This window comes from Streptopelia decaocto (assembly GCF_964273445.1).
Source record: "Streptopelia decaocto genome assembly, chromosome: 6".
Taxonomy (NCBI): Eukaryota; Metazoa; Chordata; class Aves; order Columbiformes; family Columbidae; genus Streptopelia; species Streptopelia decaocto.
In genome coordinates this window covers 24,229,756-24,253,721 of record NC_138660.1, presented here as the reverse complement: position 1 = coordinate 24,253,721, position 23,966 = coordinate 24,229,756, and the positions used below count along the sequence as shown (strand labels likewise).

The following is a 23,966-nucleotide window of genomic DNA, read 5'->3' as shown; positions in this document are numbered from 1 at the left end:
GTGTCTAATCCTGTGAATCAATCAATAATGGTGATTTCTAGAGCCTTCTGCAGCAACACACTGTGCTCTTGGATCTTGTGTTGTATGGAGAAATGCTCCACTTTGTTTTGTATTTGCTGTCTGATCACTTAGTTGGGTGGTGCTAGTTTGTGGCTTATGACAAAATGAAAAACGGATCTGTCTTTGCTTTTTGTCCTTTTGGTTGTGAGGTTTTTTTTGTTGTTGGGTTTTTTAATTATTATTTGTGTGTGAAGATTCTTATTTCATCTGTTTTTTCCTTGGATACAAGATGTTCCCTACCCATGGTTATATTTGTTACCTTTCTGCGCAGGTAGGTGGACTGTTATATTCTTAAGATCCATTCTGTTTTGAGTTAAATGATACCCTGAAAGTAATGGGTTGCATTTGGTCCTGTTTTAGGAAAATGCAGTAGGACAGATGATTTCTCATTTGGGGTTTGGTCCGACTCCTTATACATACCAGCTTTCTAGGTCTTAGACTGAGCATGCCATACCCAAGATGTGTTTAAGGGGTTCTGAAATGCTATAAATGGCATTCTCTGTTCTTGATTTATTTCCTAATAACTTCTCTGCTTATGCCAAGATGTTCTTCCTAAGTGATAGCAAGTATAACTCTGCCTGTCAGACTATAGTTGTTTGAGTGCAATATTTTCCACTTGCTGTCATATAATACATGGTATTTCATCACCTACCCAGTCTGCATGGTGAAGAACTCATCAACTTAACACAGAGAGCTTTGGTTTTGGGAATCCAGAATATCTTTGTGTCTGTGGGCAGGCTGTGCACTCCTTACTTGGGCTGCTTCCCATTCTTTCAGGGACACGCTCAATAGCAAACGTCCCGGGACAGGTGACACTGCACTCTTGTGTGCTTCCAGTGGGGAAAAACAAACAAACCCAAAGGACAACAACCAAAAAAACCCGACCAGCAAACAAACAAAACCACACAAAAAAGAAACAAACACAACCAAGTACCCAAACCCACCAACCACACACACAGAAAAAGACAAAACCCAAAGCAATCCAAGCCCTGAAAGTAGCCAAACCCCCTATGTGTTTATATTCATTATGTACTATATTTTATCCCGTTATTAATGAGATACCTTCCTTCTTATCCCATGGCAATTTAGAGCCTCTGATGCCAAATCTTGAGGTACCTTTTGAAAACCGAAGTACCTTGTGTTGATCAGATTACCTTTATCTGTACCCTTAGAGATTTCTTCACAAAATTACTCTCTGCAAAGACTGAGCTATGCCTTCCCCTCCAGATTTTTCTACTAATCTACTACTTTTTTAATATGACTTTAAAAGAGTTGTTGGTCATCATTAATGTTGCAGAAGATCTGTTTTTAAGTAGTTTTGTTTTGTTTTGTTTTTTTAATGTGGAACTGCTAGAATTAAAAGAAACCCTTCTGCGCTATGCCAGAGTATTGATTGAGATAATCTTTGGTAAACTGTACGTGGGAGTGGAGGGCTTTTCCACTTTTATCTCTTTCACCTATTTTTCTGACATCTCTCCCAGGACTTTTTGGAGCAGAAAAGCTTCATTCATCTCCAGTCACATATTTGTCTTTCGCCATGAGCTGCCCCGAGTCTCAAAAGACAGGGACGAGTGGGAAGAATGCCAGTTCTCCTCCTAAACAAGTTATCTTCAAAAAAAGCACCCGTGACAAAGCTGTAAGTACCATCATAAGGGGTCTGTGTGAGTTCTACTCGTAGTCACACTGGAGGCTTATTAGAAAGCTCATTCCTTCATTTCCCTCTGAAGAAGGACCACGAGCTCTATTTAGTGCTAAGTTTGAGGGGATAATGTAAACAGTTTATAGGACAAGCTCCTCGTATTTTGTAATACAAAATGGAGGCAACTCCCCTCTCACTCCTTCTGGGTTGTACACCTGCTGCTAAATGTTTAAAACAAAGTTGTTTCACTGTCTCTTCAACCTGATGGCACAAAAAATCTTTAAATCTATAGTTTGTCCCATACACAAGTATTGATGTTGTACTTCTGGGAGTTGATCTACATCAGGTCTTCGATTCTGATGTCCTGAAGCATGTGAATAACTCTGAGCCTGGTGGGAATTGCATGTTTGCTAGGAAAAAAAAAACAAACCCACAAACTTTGAAAATGGAATTGTTTTGTTCCCCACAAGATTTATAGCTCTCTGCTGTAACCCTCCAACATAAAACCAGCAATGTTTTGTAGTTCAGCCACTGTCATCTTCTCCCTACAGCTAACCATCTATCTGGGAAAGCGGGACTTCATTGATAACGTAGGGAATGTGGAACCTGTAGGTAAGTCCCCAAAGGTATATGCTGCCCTACCTGCTCTCTTAGCCCTGATTATCCTCTGTTAATCTTTTTTATTTTTTGTTTCAGATGGTGTTGTGTTGGTGGATCCTGCAGTTATCAAGGGGAAAAAAGGTTTGAGGTTTTATGCAACGTATGTTTCAGAGATTGCTAGTCCTCTTTTGAAGTGAGATGCTGAGATAGAACCTTTTCATTATTATAAGGGTACAAATATAACTCTCTTCTCCAGCAAGTGGGCTTCTTACTCAATGTAATGTTCTTACATATGGTATGAATACTAACTGGGTTATACAACATTGTTGAAATGGGCTTCCCTGACTCTGTAGTGCAGGAGGATTTTGCATCCCCCTTGCTGCAAGCTTTACCTGTCATCCGCTTCTTTCTAGTGTACGTGTCCCTGACCTGTGCTTTCCGGTATGGCCAGGAAGACATCGATGTGATTGGCCTCACCTTCCGACGGGACCTGTACTTCTCCAGGGTCCAGGTGTACCCGCCTGTTGACAAGCCAGAGACTCTCTCCCACTTGCAGGAATCTCTGCTAAAGAAGCTGGGGAAAAATGCTTATCCCTTTTTCTTTACGGTAAGTATCTCATAAGAGCCTCTGACCCTCTTCTCCTTGTCTGTTATTACTGGGCTGCTGAGATCTGGTGATGGCCTGAAGACAGGGATTAATAGTGAGTTCGTGCTATATAAATTTCTAGTTTTGCGTGGTAGGCAATTTTTTGTTTGTTACCATCCTAAGTGGTAAAGTGCAAGAAGATCCTGACTGCACACGAAAAGTGCTTCCCTGGAAAAAGCAAATAAACGTGCAGTGGATTTCTGCCAGCAACAGCCCCATATATCCTCATCTTCCCCATTCCTGAGGGGCTGGAATACTTTATAGCATTGCCCCAGTGCTCACAGAGGAAGTGCCAAATTCTTTCTCTTAAAAAATTCTATGGATCAAGCAAGCAGATTAAAAGCTCTTTACCAGATGTTGTCAACAAATAACAGTCCATTGCCAAATTCTGATTCTGACAGGATATGCTTCCAGTACTGTCAGTGACACGTCTGTCTCAGCATTCCCTAGGAATTTCCAGGTTTGAAAACCGTATAGCAACAAATAAATCTTTGGATGATTCTGCTAAATGGGTTGGTACCTTCTGTAATGTTGTTGGCCACACAAATACAATCTAGTGATTTTCAAACTGTCGGAGTCTCTAATGGGGTGTTAGTGCTTGGGCTCCATGAACTACTCTGGAGCTTTCCCAGCTGATGCCTGGAGTTGCTGCCTCTGCCCAGGCCAGGAGTGACCTGACAGCTGGTGGCTGCCTGGTCTTTGTGGCCTTAGTTGTGTTTCTGACACAGAGACACTTTGCTCAGGTGTCGAGTCCATGTAACCAGCGAGTAGCACTGCTCAGAGCCATATTGATGGGGAGCCAGATGCTCCAGTTTCTACTCTAAGCTCTGCCTCTAGTGCTCTGTTTGATTTTTAGACCAGGTGATTCATGTGCCTGGACTTGTTACACATTTTCTCTTTTTCTTTCTTTTTCCCTTGGCTATTTTTGGAAGAAGGACTTATTCATACAAGGCAAGATAGGGCCCTGTATATTAAGACCCCTGTCTTAGCTAGAGCTTCAAAGAGTTACTGCATTATGCCAAGTGACCTGTTGTCTTCAGGATTGTTTTGTATCTCTTGTGAGCAATACGTTAATGAGAGTATCACAGAGTTGGAAACCTGTGTAATATTGCCTTGGGGTATTTTTTCTCTTCTTCCTCCCACAGTTTCCAGATTACCTGCCTTGTTCAGTCTGTCTGCAGCCTGCACCTCGTGATGTTGATAAGGTGAGACCAATGGGACATTTGCGCTTATCATGACTGAGGAAAGTCAGATGGAAAAAAAAGTCATGTGAATAGATTGAGGTAGCTTGAGAGTAGAATGAGGTGATCCTGGGGACTACTGTGCCATGCCACGGATGTCAGGAACCTGACTGAAGAGCTACGAGTGCATGTCCTCAGAATAAGAAAGGGAATCTAGTCAAAAGGCAACAAGGCTGCTAAATCTGCAATGCTTGTAGTTTTCCTTAATGGTACCACATGATTTGTGGGTTAGCCACACATGAAATGGTTTTCGTTGTCAGGCTACATGAGAGAAAATGAGACCAAGCGCCTAAAATCTCACAGATCGCTATAAATAGCATTTGTTAAGACCTGCTTCTGAATTAAAACAAATGCAGGGAATGGGAATGGCTGGCTCGCACATGTGTTTAAACAAAACAAACACCCTGGAGGAAAAGTCACCAGATAATGAGATGTTTTAGAAGGTTTCTGACACCATTTAAAATATTCCTTTTATACTTCTCTGGGCACTTCTGTAAACAGCTGAGCTGGAGTAACAACCAGGCATCCAGTGTCACAAGGATAGGCTGGGTTTTTTTTACCAAGGAATGATATTCCAGCAGAATTTCCCATATTACTCTGTAGAGAGTTATCTGGGACTCACACACATGTCCCATGGTGGTATGAAACTGTTAAAGCAAATGTCATCTTGGCCCAATTGCTCCCAGTCCTTAGACGCTGCGAAGTAAGAAGTTTGGCCCTGAGTCAGGTATTGGCATTACAAAGCCAACTCAGAAATGAAGTTCAGAAGCCCAAGGCAGACTGGAGAGCCTTGCAGGCTTGTCAGCCTGATAACTTGTGGCATCCTGTGACCTCTACAGCACTGCGCTCACAGGAAGACTTTTAGGAGTAGGGATGTCATCTGTCACAGGCTGGGAATTAAGCCTCATATCAGAAACGGCATGGAGCAGGTGGATGCTGCCACACCACTCACTTGGCAGGGATTTCTATTACAATGGGAGGAGGCCAGAAGAATGTGCAGCTGGCAGGAATCTGCCCGTTTCTGGTGTGCAGAAAGATACTTAAGCATCTGCAGATGTTCTTGGCTTCTGACAGTGATTTCACAGCTGTCTTCTCTCTCTGGCAGAGCTGCGGGGTGGACTTTGAGGTGAAAGCTTTCTCAACAGAGAATGTGGAAGAGAGAATTCACAAGAGGTAACAGAATGTGTGTCTGTCTTCAGCTTTGCCCTTCTTAAAGGGGATGGGTGGTCCAGTAATGCACAGTGGTTGATTGTTCAGCTTTGCCCCACTTATCAGTGGAATTCTTATGTGTAAGCACATGGGAATGCAGAGCTGCTGCCTCTGCCAAGCACTAAGTACCACCATGTTGTCCTCTGCTGCTTCCCAGGAACTCTGCACGCCTGCTGATCCGTAAGGTGCAATATGCTCCCGAAAAGCCAGGACCCCAACCTTGTGCAGAGACCACCTGGCAGTTCTTCATGTCCAACAAGCCATTACACCTGAAAGCTTCTCTGAGTAAAGAGGTGAGGAGTTTGCCACGGGGCTGGGTATGTCACAGGATTGATAGGCCGAAATGCATTTTGCTGCCTAAAGCAGCTGATTTGGTTACTCAGATGGACTCAGCTGAGACTGACTTGACCCAGCACATGAGGACTCTAGTGTAATTTCTGTCGATAACTGCTGCTAGAGGAGGCTGAGACACATTTGAGGCTAAATAAGTCATTGAAGGTAGGTCATGAATCATTGTGAATGGTCATCTTGCCTTATCTGGCATCTGTGAGGAGATTTAATCTGGGGGATGGGACTAGAGGAGGTTAGAGCTTGGGACAAACCTGGCTGGATTTCTGAGCATCAAATCCCTTCTAGGTGTACTACCATGGTGAGCCCATTCCAGTCACTATCACCGTCAACAACAGCACAGAGAAAACAGTGAAGAAGATCAAAGTCCAGGGTATGTATTTACTGTTGCTTGGGATTCTTTGAGGGCTAGAGGACTGAACGGTGGGAGGACTGAAAGAGCGCCAGAATTTAATGCTTGCTACAGTTCAAGCAGGCAGCGTGGGACAAGTCAGGAATTTGTCCCTCCACCCTTTGTTGCTGTTTCTTTGCTGTTCCAGTGAAACAGTGCAGCCTTTTTCCTGACTCTCATGGTTACTTGTATGGCTTAATTTCAGGCACTAGTATGTCCCCTCTAGTAAACAGAAAGGGTCCGGCACCTGCAGTGTGCAAGGCAGGTGCTGTGGGGAAAAATCCACCTCCTTCAGGAGGCTGGTGGGAAGGGCGCCCCATCAACGTGATGTTCCTGCTAACTGTGAATGTGCCTAGAGTGCGCACAGTATGTTTGGGGTTTCAGAAACATCTGGCGATGTGAGAAACAGCCACTCTGCCAGCAATGGTGTAATTCCTCCTGAGGAAGCTGAGGGCAGGGGCTGAGTTTCAGAGGAGTTTCAGTGTTGTGCCTGTGTTTTATTAGTGGCACTGCACGTTTTCATCCAAATCCCATTGCACTTGGACCTGCGGAAGACATCTGAGAGACAAAGAATGAGAAAGAGAAGGCAGGGATGGAATGAGGTTGCTGAGGTTTTACAAAACTGTAGCAGAGAAGGCCAATTCAGTGCTGCTCTTGGATGCACTGGCTAGTGATTCCCAAATATTTTTAGTCTGACACGCCTCTCTCAGGCTTAAAAAGACCTCGTTGGTCCCCAGGTTCTCTCCTCGTCAGTGTTTCAGGCAAAATTACCCTGTTGTTTCTTTGGTGTTTGATTGAAGAGTATAAGCCATTTGTTACCATAGGTTCTTGGCTGCAGTTTATATCCAGTCTGCTTGATGGTGATGTCTCCTGAATGCAAATACATTGGCTATAGTTACACAAGAGATACCAGTGACCAGAGATAAAAGCGGACACACTTAGAGAAGAAGAGGGAGATCTTTTTAGTGGAAGGAGCAGGCTTCCGAGGGAAACCAGGTCTTGCTGACTTTTTGACGTTGCCAAATCAAGGCTGGATGCCTTCCATGGAAGAGACACTTGGGCCATTTGTGTGCTGTTGGTCTGTATCCAGGTCAGGCTGACCTGGTAGTCCCTTCAGGCTCTAGATGGATGGATTTTCCTGCTGTCCTTGTCATCTCTTCCATTCCTGAGACTCAGGGGGGACAGCTATGTTGTTTCTGATACATACGCACAACTGATTGTTTACTTTCTCCTTTCTTACTCAGTGGAGCAGGTTGCCAATGTGGTTTTGTACTCCAGTGACTACTACACAAAAGTGGTAGCTGTTGAGGAAGCACAGTGAGTAAATCTTCTGCTTACCCCTTCTTGCTCCTTTACATCCTTTCAATTTCCCTCTTCCTCAGTAATGAGAGGTGCTCCTAGCTGTAGTCTGGCAGTTGCCTGCTGTTACAGTCTCTACCCTCTCACCTCGTGTGTGTCCCCCACACTGCCTGTACCCCCGCTTTGCAGCTCATCTCCTATTCACGTAGTCAGCAGGTACCCTGCACCCTTTTTCAGAGAATGGGGGGAGTCTACAGAAGAAGGGTTTTGTTAGAGCAGTAATTCCCTACTAGAAAAACTTGGCAGGGGCTGTGGAAGGCTCCTGATTGCTTGAAATCTTTAAATAGAGATGCAACCTTTTTCTGAAAGGTGCTCCTGTTGGAAGTCATGGATGCTCTAGCTTGAGATCGATCTTTTTCATGCTGTTTTGTTTGATTCCTTATGGCCTTGGAAGCTCATGAAAGCCTTGAGTCTACCGACAGTGTGGAGAACCACTTGCTGTTTTGCACTGCATTGGCAGTGCAGCATTGACGTCCGCTATGTGAGGAGGACTGGGCACACCCAGACATCTTATATTTTTCTGTTGTTTTTTTCTCAAGAGCTTAGGGACATGTTTTCTATTGAGTACTGGTCTTCTAAACTAGGATTCATTTTGTCCAGATTTAGAGGTCTGCAGCATAGTTTGGACTACTTTAGAAGCTGCTTTAATGTGAAATTAATAATTTTCTGCAAGTGCTTGTCCCTCTGTGCTGATTATAAATGGAATTTTTCTAACTAGTTTAGATACAGACATCTGCATTGTAGACAACTAAATTTGGACAGATAAATTCCTCTGCTTTTGGATGGCTTTGTAATCTGTTTTGAAATTGTCTTGGTTGGGTGTGTAATGCAAATCAGAGTGTGTCACCTTCCTTCTCTCACCTGCTGCTTATTTTCAGGGAAAAGGTGCAGCCCAACAGCAGCCTGACGAAGACACTGACACTTTTGCCCTTGCTTGCAAATAACCGGCAGACCCGGGAAATAGCTCTGGATGGAAAGCTAAAGGATGAGGACACCAACTTGGCTTCTAGTACTATGTGAGTAGAGTTTTAAACGGTCTTAGCTAGCAGAGGGTTATAAAGAACGGGGAGGATGGAGGAGATGCGCATATCAGGAGTTTGTACCTGTAAATGTGCATCTTAATGGGTTGTGTTACTTACCTGTCATACTAATTCAGGGTAAATAGTGATCGCAGATCTGGAGAGTTATTAGCCATCCCTAATGCTGCTGTCTGTTTTCTCTGGTAGTATTAAAGATGGAATAGACAAGACAGTGATGGGGATTCTGGTTTCCTACAAGGTCAAAGTGAAACTCACTGTTCCAGGGTAAGAATAAGACTTTTTGCTACATCTACATAGACTTAAGAGAGGGGAGTGTGTGTACTTCATTGATGAGTGGGGAGAGGGCAGGACAGTCCACCTGAAGAGAAAGAACACGTGTTTTGGGACATCAGGTTCCCTCTGAAGCATAAACTGCCTGGAAATCAGTCTTGACATATCCAGAGAACTTGTCCTGAGCTAGAGGGGTTGAGTTACCTTCCTCAGATACCATTTGACATTACAGCTGGAGTATGAACCTCTGTTTTGCATTGCAATTGTTTGTTTCAAAGCCAGCCTTATTTTGTGAGAACTGAGTTGCAACTTTGTGTGAGCCTTTATGTTGGCATTCTTATTCTTCCAGAACAGAAGGCAGAGACATCTGCCCACGAGTCAGATCCTGTACGGATTTGCCACTCAGATCCTGTACGGAGCCAACTTTGTGGGAAAAGCTCATGTTACCAACATGAGTTTGTTCCCAGCATACAGTGCAAAAGAGGACAAGGTTAACAACTCTCTGTTGGTGATAGTCACTGTTTACATTTGCATTTCACTCATCTGTCCTCCTTTCTAGCATTAAAATGAGTCAGCGTTTTACCTAAAGCATGATAAAGGGGCTGCTGCCTTCTACGGTCCCCTAATTGGCCTTTGGCTCTCAGGAAAGCAGCCATGCCCAATACTTGGTCAGGAGTTCAAACGCTTAAACTCTTTCTCTGTAGGAAGGACATGAAAAATTAAAATTCCCTTTTCTAGAAGTGAGTTTATTTGGATGCTATGCTTTGTGGCAAGTGGGTGATAGATGAGGAAGGCAATTTCAATAGTCCACAAATAGAAAAGCATTTGGTAGATGACTAGAATGGAAAGGCGCTAAATATGCTTATATTTTTCTCCTTGTTTTCTTCTGTAGCATGCTGGGAGACCTCACTTCCAGGTAAATGTCATCTTCCTTTTCAGACCATGCAGTCAGAGTTGTTAATTTGTCTTTTTATCCTCTTTCCCATTCCTTTTCCTGGCTCTCTAAAAAAAAAACAGCTATCCATTAAGCTGATAGGAATAAGAAGTCTGCACATTCAGCTGTGAAAATCAAGCAATTACAAAAACATCTCTGATTTTATGTAAATGCAAGTACATTCAGCACATGATAAGCCTGGTTTATTGAAGTGGATATGCCTGGGATATTTGTGGAGAAAACAGAGTTTAACTCTTTTTGAGGGGAAAATTATGGTTAGAAAAGAGGAAAGAAGGGGTGAAGCTGGAGTTCGGGGCTTGGGCTGGCCTGAGGTGGGAGGGGGACTGAAGCAGGCTCAGGCAGAGCTGTGGATCTGATACGTTCTCTCTTCCCCAAAGTGAAGTGGGCACAGAGCTGCCGTTTCGTCTCATGCATCCCAAACCTGAGGAAAAGAACCCAGCAGGTCAGTTACGCCTGGTTTTTACCATTCTTCATTAGCAGACTGATGTGAAATCTTACCATTGCAAGGCTTCCAGTGGTTTGTTCTACAGAGAGCTTTTGGAGTCTGCAAGACTCCAGTATGGGGACTGCTTTGTGTATATACATATATCTGTATATATATATGAGAACCTCAAGGCACGAAATAACAGAGAGAAGAAGTGTTGCTAAGATGGGAGAAGGGGGAAATGTGTCATCTTCCCTTTTTGTCTTTCATCTATGGAATTGCAACTCAAAGCACAGGGCTTGAGGAAACACTGCACAGTTAAATCTCATGACTACTGTGCAGAATGTCCTGAATGAAGCTGTCAACAATTCCCAGCCTCATTCTCATACAGCAGACAGTAACCTGTCACAGAAAACACGTGACACGTGAGCACTGTAAAAAGCAAAACAGTTTTAAGCAAAGTTAAGAGATGATAAAACTACTCATGGCTTTGGAGTCCCTGTTATCTTGATCTGGCATTGGCAATGGTGTCTGTGGTATGGGCTTTATGTTCAGTATCTGTGTTCTCTTCCTGCTTCCTCAGGCCCTGGCTGGTTCTGTTCTTTCGTGGTGCACATACAGAAACTGCAAGGTGCTTGTGCTAAATCAGAAGCACCTGGAGCAGCTGAGGAACACAAAACATTTTGCCAGATTTTTTATGCTGGGGCTGGTTTGGATGAGTCATCTTGTCCTGCTGTCTGTGTTTGGACAGAATTGCATGGGCTTCCAACAAAAACTTGTGGCTGCTTCTGCACTACTTTTCTGTTTCTTTCTTTTTCCTTTGGGCCCAAACTTACCTAAAACTGCTGTATCTAAACATGACCACTGGAAGAAGATGAAGGAGGCTATGAAAGGGGTTATCCCAAGATAGCTTCTATACTGGAATATATAGATTTGATAATTCTATACTGGAAGCATTAGAGAGGGGTCACTTCAGTCCTTATTGTATGAAATTGTTGGAGGAATCAAATATGAGTGATGAGAGACTAGCTATCCTCTCCACACTCGGTTGCTCTGGTTGGGATTCGGTGTTTGCTGATCCCAGGTGTGCTGGAGTGGGCAAAGGGAGGTTTCCTCACCCCCCTGTGAGGATTGTGCCACAGGAGACCCGTTTTCCCTGGGAGAAGCTGTGCTGCGGGCTGTGCCACCAGGGCCTTTGGCACAGGGTTGGTGGCAGGCTGGGGCTGGTGGTCCCAGGACCATCTGGTGCCCACAGGGATCCTCGCAGGGCAGAGGTGCTGGTGGGGCTGCTCAGGGCTGTGGAATCTGGAGCTTTCGTGGCTACAGAGAAAAGCTCAGAAACTTCAAACAAGGATCATCCATAGACTTAGGCAACTGTAAAGAATTTTAAATTTTTATAATGGTGTGAATCTTTTTACGTGACATCTTTTGGTGTTAACAGTGCTGCAACCCGCCATTTTTATTACTTACACTTCAGGCAGATAATCCTGGCAGAAGCATTTGTAATATGAGGAAAAATGGAAGCTGGTCAGTTCTCCCTTCTAAGACCAATTCAAATCACACCTGATATACTCCTTTATATATTGTGCTCAGGAGGATGTGGGCAGAAGACTTTACAAGGGAAATGGAGAACTGCAATATTTCTCAGATCGCTTCCCCCAACACATCCTCTTACCAAAGGCACAGCCCACGTATTGTTTGTTACATCAAAGTCTTCTGGAGCTTGCTGTCAGAGGACAGCTGTGCTTTGTTTGTTTCGTACAGATGGAAATCATGAGTTTCTTACAAAGTTTAAAAAATACAGGTGGTTTCAGGAGCTTATCCCATGGGAAAGCTCCACAAATGGTTAATCTGAGAAATAAATGCTTTCCCTTAAAAAAAGTTACTGTAACACAACAGAAAATTCCTCTGAAGCCTGCGTAGCTGACTTGAAAACTGAGTTGGAATGTGGTGCCTGAGCTCATTACAGGGACTAAAAGAGCCTTCATATGAAGCTGGTAAACTAAATCTCTTTCCAGCTTTATTGGCTGGTAGTTTTCCATGCCCTGTGCCTAATCACTCTTCCCAGTTGTGAGTTCATGCTTTTAGAATCTTTATTCTGCCACCTTAGTTCATAAACTCTGAGAAATAAGATGTGTTTCATTAGTGAAATAACATCTAATTTGGAATCAGACGAATCAAGACTTAATTGCAGAGATGGAGCTTCAACAAACAGTGTTTAGGCTCTCAAGGGCCCTGCAAGTTGGAATTTTTCTTTGTTGGCTTGTTCGGCAGCCTCTGCAGTGGGTGTAGGCAGGGGTGCATGCACAGGGAATTTTGAGATCACTCCTTATCTTCTTTTTCCGTTCCCTTTTGTTTTTACTGATGAGTCAGTAGTAACCAGTTTGCCTGTTGCACCTCCCTGCTCACTTGACTGTCACTTCATCTCAAGACACAGCTGGGGGAAAGGAAAGAAGTCAAAGCAGCTGTCTTACAGAGTCAAAGCTAAACTGGGACTAAAAACCACCACATGTGATGATTTATTCCTCGCAGTAATATCCTTTTCCCTTCTCTAGCCAAGGTGATTTATGGCAAAAGTAAATAAAATGTGTAGCATCAGTATATTAATCATGCAAGGCTGATTTGAGTGTGGAGAACCTCAGAAAGACAAGCTTCCAAAGAACATGGTTTAATTTTGGGGGGGCAAAATGGGGCAAACGAGGGCGACTGCTGTGTGCTTTATCTTGCAGCAGATCGCTTTGCCCTTTTTATTTGTCTGTGAGCGAGCTCTGAAGCACTCGGCATTCAGCAGAAAGCAGGTCTGTCAGAGCACACGGCTGGTGCAGATTGCTTGATCTTTCTTTTCTGTGCCTGGAGGAGACAGAAAAGGAACAGCTTGCTACCTTTCCTTTCCCATGGTGATTTACAGCTTCCTTGCCTTGGACTTGTTGTAGGCCAGCATTTGCATGTTTCACGTCTGCTGGTTTTGCAACTGCTTTTTGGCCCCATGTGGTTCACAGGTGGTTATTTTTAGGCGAAGCAGCTCCTGTCGCATTGGCAGTCTCTTTTCCGCCTGTTGACAAAAATGGATAGAGATCTGTTTCTTTTAAAGACAGACTCAAACTGGGCTGTGTCTCTTCATGCTTCCAAGACCTTTCCCGGTCAGCAGTTAGACCAGAAGCTCCTGCTGGGTTTTTTCTCAAGGCTGTGGTGTCAGCGCAAGTTCTTTGGTCTGGGGTTTTCCTGCCCTTCTCCTGATGTTTTACATTTTGTGGGCTTATATCTTGGAGACTGGCCTTGGTTTTGGCTGTTGTTCAACAAATGGTCCCTTGTTAAACCTGCATGAAAGGGCTGCTTTCAAGCAACCCGTAAATGCTTTGTCCCTTTAATAGTAAACCTATACCTGCCCTGTATTGCTATTGTAACTTTCAGAAATTAGTGAATTTTAAAGCACTTGAATGTCTTGAAAATAACACAGCCTACTCCTTTTTTTTTTTTTCTTTTTTTCTTCCCTGTAAGAGAGGTTAAAAGCAAGCTTATAATGAAAATTACCATATGCCACAACTTTAATTATATGGAATTATTTCTGTGGGTGCATAATAAAAGCTTACAGAAGACTCTCTGCAGAGAATATGATGACATTCTGAGGCCTCGTCGATCCTTAAATGCAGCCCCCTCCCAACAATTGCTGGCATGCCACTTAAAAAAAAAGGAAAAGTCTACCCATTTTCAGGTTCCTGAGAAATTTTCAATGTTAAAATGTTAAATAAACCACAGGACAGCAAGAGAACTATGTGCAGTGAGCCTAAGTCATGCTAGGGTGCAAATGTAGCCATGTAGTATAGCAGGTACACTTTGTATGTAATCTTGCACCTGAGGTATATGATAAGTGTTAGTGCCACACTACCGACGTACTGATTCAGTAATCATTTATCTGACAGTAAAGTATGTGCTTAACTGAAACAATATCTATTTTCCCCCTCAATCCACTTTGTAAAATTGGCTTCAAGCTGCATTGATGGGTGTCTCAGCATCACCCACATCGTTGATGTTGCCATTCCCATAGTAATGAGTGTACTTCAAAGAGGGGAAAGAGAGCAGGCTGTTTAAAAATATTAATTGGAGGAAAAATGAAATGAGAACGATGCTTTATGTGTTGGAAATTTTAAAAGTTCTAAATATTTCATTTTAAATCCATTTCAATCAAGCATGCATGCCCTGAGACTTTCCAGACTTCACCTTGGCTCCTGTGAGTAGAGGAAACCATCCTTCCCGAGTCTGGATAGACACCATCATCAGTGTCTTTACATGATCCATCCTTTGAGGCGTTCTGGCTAGATTGGCCCTGTTTGGCACACTTTTAACGCTGACTTTTCCAGCAGTGCTAGTTACCACTTGTTGCCCTTGATTTCAGTGCATATTGTGTGTGGGAATCCTCCAGGCAGCAAGTAACCCAGTCACTGGAGCATCCCAGATCCCTGATGACTTCTGTAGAACGATGGCCTAGGTGTGCTTTGCTCTCTGAGTTAAACTCACGAGAAGTAAGCCAGTGAAGCGGCTGTTATTCGCTAAACCGTGAGAACCAAAAAACAACAAAAAAATATCCCTTCACCCATTTCATCACTGCAATACAGTCTGTTCTGCTGATTTTAAACTGTGCTGAAACAGCTTCCAAGGAATCCTGCTAGCAAGCAGGTTCATTACGCTGTGGTTAGCAGAGATCCCATTAAAGAAATGAAAGTGCCAAAGGTCTCAGGATTATATTTAGGGAAAGATGAAATCAGGAGTATTGCTTCAAGTGTATAACCTATCTAATGAGAGACCACCTAGGCCTTTCTGTATTCTGGCCTCTGATTTTAATACCTTCATGTGACTTGAACAAGAACATTGTCTTCTCATCAGCTCACTACTTAAATTACAGTGACAGACCAATTAAGACCAACATTGTGTCACACAAGTGCTGTCATCTCTGAGTAGAAGTGTGTGTACAGATGTCTCTCACAGCTGTGACCACTAGCAAGCACAAATGCAAAAATCTGTCGTTGTTTCTCAGCCCTTCTGATATCTTGGGCAACGTTGCTAGAGTGCTTTTCCATTCAGGAGATGAAGTTTGGCTTCGTCAGGTTCTTGTACGCACATTTTGAGACTTTCTGGAATTCTCCTTGTATTGCTGCAAGTCCTACTGCTTGTCACTGTTTTGTCTTGTCAGTTTATAAATTTTTGCTGGTTGTAGCATCCACTGTTCTAACTACTTGGTGTGTCCTTTTTCCTCCTTTACTGCATGCTGATGACTGCAGGGAAGGATGGGTAAGTTTCTTTTAATGATATTTCACACTCTAACTGCTGCGCATTGACTCTTTGAAAATGCCTCAAAATTGTCTGAAAATCCATGGGGTCCACAGAGTATGAGCTTATATCCAAAGTGAGCAAGTTACTGTGGCTCGACGAATTCTTGCTATCAGTTGAACAGCGATGACTGACCATGTGAAACTGGTTTAAGTTTTTACCTCACATTTGGAGGGAGATAGGTGTTTGTGGTCAGCTGATGCTCCGTAGCTCTAAGTTTCAGGAACTCAATATGTTTGTCCATGTGCCCCTGTTTTCATACAGAAGGAATAAGGATGAAAGGTTTCACATTTTATTTCTAGACAAAGACCCTTTCAGGCTGCAGACTGTGCGGCTAGCTAATAGATATTTAGCTGGAATGGACATGATTCTTTACAGATGAAAAACCTTCTTGGTTTGTGTCCTGACTTGCTCAATCAACTGCTTTTCATACCAGCTAGAACATCACAGATGAAGATGGTGCCTGTGGCAATGTGATCCAAATCCCTTTGAAGACAAAGGAAACGTTACCAGAATCTGCTCCGGGCTTCTCTTTTCTGCCTATGTGTTGCCTTTAGTCTGCTAGTGTTAAAAAAATTTCTGACATCATTTTGAAAGACCTGTGTTTCTTCCATTTCAGTGAAGCAGAGCTGGTATTTGAGGAGTTTGCTCGTCAACAGCTCAAAGATATGCTTGATGATGAAGACAAGAATATGTCCTCAACTGATGAGTGACTAAAAGAACAAGCTGCCAGAGAAGCTATGTAGGCTGGCATCAATTAGAAATTTAGGACCTACTTTTCTAGTAAACTGCATGTTCTCAGTGCATGCATAGTCTTCCAGGGATCAACCCTGAGGTCAGTGGACATAAAATCATGAATCTATTGCTTATTAAAAATTTTCAGCTCTAGAATGTAGGAAACTCAAAACCTGATGCTTTACTCGAGCTCCCAGAGGAGGACAGGAAGGCTGCCATGCCATGACTTCTGCTTTTAAGGCTGTCTAATAAAAAGGTTGGTTGTTTTCACCGCTGAAATTGGTTTTACTCACTGTCAGAGTCTCCGACTTCAAAATGCTGCTGAACCAAGCCCTGGTCTGAAAGGCTGGCTTGCAGCCTTTGGTGATTTATTGAAGTTTCTCAGTCGACTGTACAAAACTGATTTTATTTTCTTTTTGTTTATGCTTTACCAAACTGGTCTAGTGAATATTCTCACTGTTTGCACTGAGTGGCTTACGTCTGCTTTCTGTACAAATGTCTTGCAAGTCATCTTCAAGAGCAGCTATAGCGCTGAGATACAATGTTAGCTTTCTACCAATGTGCTTAACAAGCGTGTTATTAAAGATGAGAGAAATGTGCATGGATTCCTCCCTGTATACAACTCCAATCAGAGAACTGCTAGTCCAGACTGATCCTGTATTTAATCTAGTTTCCTGTATGCAACAGGGCTTCAGAAAAGGGTGCAGTAAAATTAAAGAGGAAATTAAGGGCCACCCTGCCCTGAGGAGCCTTTTTCAACATCCATCTGCCAGAGGTCCGTTTATGCTCCAAGAAATGCGATTGTATTCAGCAAACTTTGTTCCCTCTTGTTGATCTGGATATTCTCATTATCCATGTAAATGTCTAATCTCTTCCTGCATCTCACTTAAATTTTTGGCTGAAGTTAGTTGCATCAGCTAATTACATTTTGCATGTAAAACAACTGTGTTTTATTTTTCTTTTTTTTTTTTTTTTTTTTCCCCTAAATCTGCTTTTTAGAGTCTCTGGTTTAAATTCTCCTGGAAAGTCTGAAGCAGGGCTTACATCTATTAATAAAACATACATTTCCCACCCTATGCACTGGAAAATGGAATTAAGAGCTTCCCACTCATGTTAGTTAACAATGGTGTCCTTCTAACAGAGAAGAAAATGAGGGAGACATTTTTGAGGTGTCCATTTGGTCCTGGTGCCAGCCTGCTGCGAGCATGTTGTGCTTCCATCCCGCTTCAGTCTGCAGAAACTTCGCCAGCTAAGCCTGCCCACTCCCTGCCTCAGGCCACCTTTCATACCTATAGCAAGCCAAAGCAGCCTGGTTTGGAGAAAAGCATGTGCTGTGCTCTGCCTTTTCTGCACAATCGTTCTATATACGGGCCTCGTTTTTTGAGCAGAGCTTTGTTTGGTTTTTTTCCTTATTTGCACCATTATGGTTGCAAGCCCTGCTCTTACATATGGTCTAAAGGCTTTAACCAAACAGCTTTATATCTGGCCTCTAACACTTACAAATAGCTTGGGTTAAAAGTAAATGCTTCTCCTGCTTTGCTTCTGTAAACTGGTCTTGGTTAAGATGCTGAAAGCAGTGAATTAACACCACAGCTTGATGTCGCAATTCCATCAGTGCTCTCACCTGCCAGTCGGTGTGTTTGGCTCCATCAGTCACAGCTGTTTCAGGTGAGATTGCAACATCTTTGCTCTTTCTGTGCAACTGGGGCTTTGCGGTAAAGAAACCCTGTGGCCATTTCAAGGTGTTTGTGGTCAGTGTAATTTGTGTGTGATTTCAGCTGTGGGTCTGGGGGAGGGTTGGGCATTTGCACCTGGATTTCTGGGAAGGTTTTTTGAAGGATTGCCCTGGTATTTTTATTACTAACTTTTTGGTGGCTTGAGAACACACTGATACAGTGAGATTTAGCAAATTGCTGGTCCCAGAGAACTGGTATCCTTTAAAGATGCTGAGGGGGAGAGGGGACAGTGTGTGACAGCCTTCCAGATTTGCTTCAAAGTGTGGCTGCCTCTGCACAGGGGTTTCCTTCAGTGTTCCTGGCTACTGCACCTGTAAATATGGGACTAGCAAGCGTAGAGGCCTGATTACTTTTTAATTTACTTTTTTATTTTCCTCTTGTATATCAACCCGGTGAGGTGCCTCCATCACTGCCCCACTTTCCTCTCAAATTCATCTGCGGTGATGACTTCTGTAAGCAAACTGTATAACAAAATGACAGTGCGCTCTGCTGAGCAAAGGTTATTAAATCTGTTATTTTGCCAGGGCTCAGGAGAGCACTTCCAGGCTTTGACCGCTTGTTTAGCCCATGCTGGATGTTTGCTTATTTGATGGTTCCTTCAGCTCCTTGTCCTGCGGGCCAGGCTGTAATTTTATTCTTCTGCCCTTCAGTCAGCAGATGCTGAGCTCTGTCAGCAGAAAAGAGGTGTCTAGCTGGAGTTGTTTGCCTTTTATATATATAATTTTTTTTCCTGGTTCTGATGTTATGTTGATCTTCCACCAAGTCAGACCTGTACCCTGCTACTCCTATTTATGGGTGGGGGAGAGCGATCCCATTTCCTGACCCGGTGCCTTTGATGTGGTGGGGCTCCGTTTACAGAAAGCCCGCCGGCTCTGGGAGAGGGATGTGCTCTGGTAGCGATAGGATCTCCCAAACTGCTGCTTTTGAACACAGCTTTTATCAAATATGCGGCCTCTGTGCTTTAGCCGTGTGCTGGTGGGGCTGGTTTGGTGACAAGCGCTTTCCCCTTATACATCTGCATGGGAGCCCAGCTGAAACACTCTGCACTGTCCCATGGCTGGAGATAATGGGGTGTTAGAGAAACAAGCACTTGAGGGCTGAGCTTCCTCCTGCTAACGGAGCCCCGGAGCAGTGGATGGTGTGGGCACGGGAGCGTCTCTGTGCTGGAACGCGCAGGGAGGCGGCTGCAGTGCTGGGGAGCAGCAAGCCCTGGTGTGATGTGCAGGATGGAGCAGGTGCAAAATACCTTCTTGTGCAGGAGGTTTTTATTCAATTTAGTGCAACTAGGGGAGTGCTGGAAGCAACCACAAAACTCGGGACCGAGATTCAGGCTTTTGTGCTCGCCTTATCAGCAGGTACTCTGTCTCCAAGCAGGCGGGGGGTGCTCGGTGCGGGTTCGGCGGGGCCGGGCGGTGCCTCAGCGCTTCCCGCCTCGCCGCTTCACCTCTCACCTGCGCGCGGCCGCCAGCAGGGGGCGCCGCACGGCGGGGCGCGCGGCTGCAGAGCGCGGCGCGCGGCGGGAGGGGGCGCCGGCCGCGCCGCGCGCCGCTCCGCACCGTGCAGCATGGCGGCGGCGGGCGCCGCGCAGCCCCAGGCCGGGGCGGTCGCCGCCGCCAGCGCCGCGGCAGAGGAATCGTCGGACAGCGAGCCGGAGCAGGAGCCGGGCTCCCCGCAGAAACTCATCCGCAAAGTCTCTACGTCCGGGCAAATCCGGCAGAAGGTGCGTGCGGCGGGCGGGGGCCGCGGGCAGGGCCTCGGGCTCCGGCAGCGCTGCGGCCGGTTCTGCCTCCGCGTCTCCCTCAGCGCCGCCGCCGCCTCCCCCTCCCGCCCGGCACGGCCTGCGCTGCCGCCGCGGAGAGCGCCTGCCGTTTGCCCCAACTCGCCCCTCTAGGAGTTCCCAAAGACCCCCCCCCTAACCTTCCCCGGGGGCCTCCAGGGCCCCCCCGAGCCCTCCTCCGGGAGAAGCCGGCCATTCCCCTCACACCCCGCTCCTCAGGGACTTGCTGGGCACGCGCCCCCCAACCGCCTCAGGGACCCGCTCGCGCCCCCTCACACACTCCGCTCCTCGGGGACTTGCCGGCGACCCCCCAAACCGCCCCTGAGGGACTTGCCGGTGATCCCCCCGCAAAACCGCTCCTCCGGGACCTGCCGGGGATTCCCCCTAACTCGCCCCTCACGGACTCGCCGGCGACCTCCCCAAACGGCCCCTCAGAACTCGGCCATTTCCGCGCTCCCCCAACCGCCCCTCAGGGACGTGCCGGCGACCCCCGAAGCGCCCCTCAGACCTGCTGACAACACCCCGCAACCGGGGACTTGGAAACACCTAAAAGCTCTTCAGGGAGCCCCATAACAGACTCGTTCTCCCGGTGCCTGTCAGTAGCTGCCCCCTGAATGCCCTTCAGGGTCTGCCAGCGACCCCCTAGCTGCTCCAAGGGGCTCCTGGAATTGCCCCCAACCATCTAGCAGGTCCCATCGCCAAACTACCTCTCTGAAGCCACGTAGGAACCTCCCCAATGTCCTCATTCAGACCTGCCAGGGAGCCCCTCTACCCTAATGGTGATCAATGTGCCTAACAGGACCCTGTCTTAACTCTTTCTTTCCTTACTCTCTCCCCCTATAATATTTCCTTGGAGTCGTGGAAGTAAGATTTGTGCTCCTGCCCCCCCAGCACTGCTCCCTGTTACCTGATATTTAAATTTTAAGGGTATCCTGTTCTTTCCTCAGCCTGAAACTGCATCTCCCTTTTTCTCCCCTTTTTTTCCCCCATATCAGAGTTGCCGGGGCTCCCTCCTCAGCCATATCCCCCGGACATATTGTGCCGCCCCCTCATCACTTACCTAAACTACCTTCCCGTGGCCGTGTTGGACTTGGCAAAAGTAATTGTCCCCTATTCAGAGCATGTGTGCTCTGAAAGGCGCAGCCCCCACTTTTACCCTACAGTCCGTGTATGTGTCCATCACCATCTTCCCATCCTTTTCGTGGTTGCATCCCAGTTTTCCCCATCTTGTACTGTGCTGTTTTTTCTTTCTGTAGCCATGCAGTGATGTTTAGCCTCCTGTCTGGTCAAACAGTGATCTTATGGTTGGTTAGTCTTTGTTCCCAGCTTTTTCTGACCTGCTTCGCCTCCCTGGTCAGGTAACAATCCTTTCCACCCTGATTCCCTTGGTCCAGTCAGATTTTACCCCTGTGTGGCTTGGTCTGCAACAATAATGCTGTTTTTAGGGACAGTAACAGTATTCTGCGACTACAACTGTAGTTCCTCTGTATTGTTACTGTAAGAGAAAATGTGAAGATTTCCTTCAGCCTTAGGCTAGGAACCACCCATAGGGAGTTGCCCTCTTCTGTACTATTTTTACTATAGTGGCATGATTTTTCTTGGTAGCCATTACAGTCCTCTATAACTTTTGGATTGGCGTGTGATATGTTTCTGCTTAGAAATACCAGATTAGTTATTTTCCTGCCATCACCTTCCTGTTGTCTCTGAAGCACGGGCAAGCTCAGTTGCTGTGTGGATGCAAGAGGCTTGGTCAGTGCTGACGCTGCTAGCTCGGTGTTGCTTATCTTGTATTCATAGCAAAGGAGAGTCAATGCCTCTGCATGGTGCAGTATCTGAAGCATTTTTCATAGAGATTTTTTTTCTGCTGGCTAGTTCGCCCTGCTTTCAAATGCATAATGTATTATTATCCTGCTGCTCGTTGTTGTTTTGCTGCATTAGTCCCTGTTCTGAAAAGCCCTGTGGCAAAGTATGGTCATACGTGAGGACCTTGTGCTCACTTCATTGCGCATAGTGGGGCTGCTTCCTCTGTCTGCTGAGTGCTGCTGACACTGTCACTCCTTGAGACACTGAGGGTCTGGGCTGCATGAGTGAGATGGTTCTTTTGGCTGCAAGAGGAAATGGTGGAGCCCTCTAAATGGGTTGATGTTCAGTATCTCAAGCAGATCTCAGCCATGCTGTAGCACCAGGTGACCTGATCCCATCTGTTGATCTTCTGTAAAAAAACAGACCTTTTGAGATCTTTGCCCACACACGGGGTGCTGAATATAAGAAATTTGTCTTGCAGGAGATTGGATAAACCTTGTGATTTCTTAATACTACTTGTGGCAGGAGTGAGAAGGCAGGTAGGATGCCATAGTCTGAGTTAAATATCTACCTGGTGGTGTCTGTGAGAAGAGCTGTGACTTTGTGACAGTGACTTTTTCAGTGCTGGACTGGGAACTCTTGCTTACAGCAGGGTGTTAGAGGTGCTAAGGTAAAAGGTGCATTTGATTTTACTTTTGTTTGAATATAGCAGAACATGTCCCCTGTCCCTACTTAATCATTTGCCCTGTTTTACATCACTTCCTGCGTCAGCATGGCTGAAAAAAGCCTAAACCAGCCACTTGTACTAAGCGAACATAAACATGTTAAGAACGAGGATTATAAACAGATATTGTCTACAGCTGTTATGCCTCCTGTGTGTTAATTTGCAGAAGACCTTCAACTAAACAGTGTCAAATTTTCCAAGTGAGCCCAGGTATTATGATATTAAGGATTGATTTGTTCTGTTGCTTGTTGATGTCTTTTTGTTTCATCATCATCTTTTCGGCGTGCTGCTGCATGTGTACTTTTTCCTTGCCCTGAGGGCAAGGAGCAAAGACAACTTTGTGAGTAATCATAGTTCTGATGAGATTTTGAAGAGCTTTCTTTCTCTATAAAGACAGACCTAATTCTGCATTTGTCTATTGAATGACAGAGTGCAGGATACTGTAAGCTGTAGAAGCTGTTGGACAGGTCCATCAGAGTGACAGTAAGGGATGCAGGCAGACTTTTACTGTGCCCTGAGGATGTAAGTCTCTTTAACCACATCTTTTGCTGTAGTTAGCTCAAGACCATGTCTGTGAGTGCAGTTAAATCAACACAGAAGCTTACAGTTATCACAACTTGAGTGCAAATCTGCTGTAGCCATGGAGTTCCTCTGAATTTGCTTGTTTGTCACAGTCACACTTTGAAGATATGTTTTCCTTCCTCTGGGCCTGTCATCTGTTTTCCCAAAAAACACTGTGAAATAAAGCTACTTGCTTACAAGGCCATAATAAAACTTCAATGAACTTGTTTCTAAGCCTGCAGTTTGCCCTACTGCATTTGACTGAAATATGTTGCGTGATAGTACTGAGGGACAAACAGAATTGCTGGATATATAGGTACTGTGACTTTAACGTGGAATGTCTGAAGGGAAACCATAGGTAACATCTGTCCAGCTGAAAAATTTGTCCCTTGTGAAGATACAGGGCAAGGGAAGGAGGAGTGGAAAACAAAGAGTTTGGAAAGTGAAGTTCTATGTTTTAAAGTAGTTATTAGTTTTCAACTAGAAATAATTTTTGAGGAAGCAGGGGAGGTATAAGAGAAGTATGTTTCACAGTCTCTTAATGATTATTATTGTGGGAAAAGAAAAAACACTGTGTGATCAGGTATAGCTGGTACTGTAGCTGTTGTCTCACCTGGCAAACATGTAGAGGCTGCATGGAGTGCTCGATCAGCCATTTTGAGACCTGTCGGACTTGTACCCACATTGGGCTTCATAGTACACTGCTTTGAGCCCCTCTCCTGGGCTCAGGCTGGCATTGATGCAGCTAGAGAAACTTGGTCAACTAAGATAAAGGATTTCTGAGGATAGGAACTAGGAAAGATGAAATAAGAGAATGTTGATGTGTGTGAAGAGAGGCAGCGTCCTTGGGTGGCATCAGGAGGACTTCTTGTTTAGACTAATTTGGTCTAACTTCTGTTTACTTTTATGAGCATTTTCTCTGTAATATTTTAATTTTTATAACCATTTATCATCGCCTTCAACTTTTAAAGACAATTTTGCAGTATATATTTCAGTGGAGTTATAACAGAGTGAGCAGCTCTCCAAACTTTCTGGGATATTGGAAGCTGTCTAGCTGCAGTAGGAAAGAGGTACCAGGTTAATTTATACCGTGAAAAGCAGGAGAAATTAACTGGTACCAAGC

At 45.0% G+C, this 23,966-nt stretch overlaps 2 protein-coding genes across 4 annotated transcripts in view; both read left to right on the top strand.

Annotated features, from left to right (window-relative positions):
• The first annotated feature begins 1,531 nt into the window (after positions 1 to 1,531).
• On the top strand, positions 1,532 to 9,998 carry SAG (S-antigen visual arrestin). Its single transcript, XM_082054962.1, has 12 exons — positions 1,532 to 1,696; positions 2,251 to 2,311; positions 2,396 to 2,440; positions 2,713 to 2,906; positions 4,091 to 4,150; positions 5,292 to 5,359; positions 5,553 to 5,688; positions 6,032 to 6,116; positions 7,379 to 7,451; positions 8,372 to 8,509; positions 8,720 to 8,797; positions 9,696 to 9,998. Exons 1-12 carry the CDS (start codon positions 1,598 to 1,600, stop codon positions 9,721 to 9,723), a joined length of 1,065 nt encoding a protein of 354 aa, XP_081911088.1. The 5' UTR covers positions 1,532 to 1,597; the 3' UTR covers positions 9,724 to 9,998.
• The window catches only part of DGKD (diacylglycerol kinase delta), a gene marked incomplete at its 5' end in the record, with an annotated part of 69,186 nt that continues 54,814 nt past the window's right edge, over positions 9,595 to 23,966 (top strand). For 2 of the 3 annotated variants that reach the window (XM_082054959.1, XM_082054958.1), the window contains 2 exons: positions 9,595 to 9,719; positions 10,136 to 10,200. In XM_082054959.1, the coding sequence (XP_081911085.1) occupies positions 9,662 to 9,719; positions 10,136 to 10,200 (123 nt within the window). Of the gene's footprint in view, positions 9,720 to 10,135; positions 10,201 to 19,542; positions 19,699 to 23,966 lie in introns of those variants that run through there. The other variant, XM_082054957.1, reaches the window with a different exon arrangement.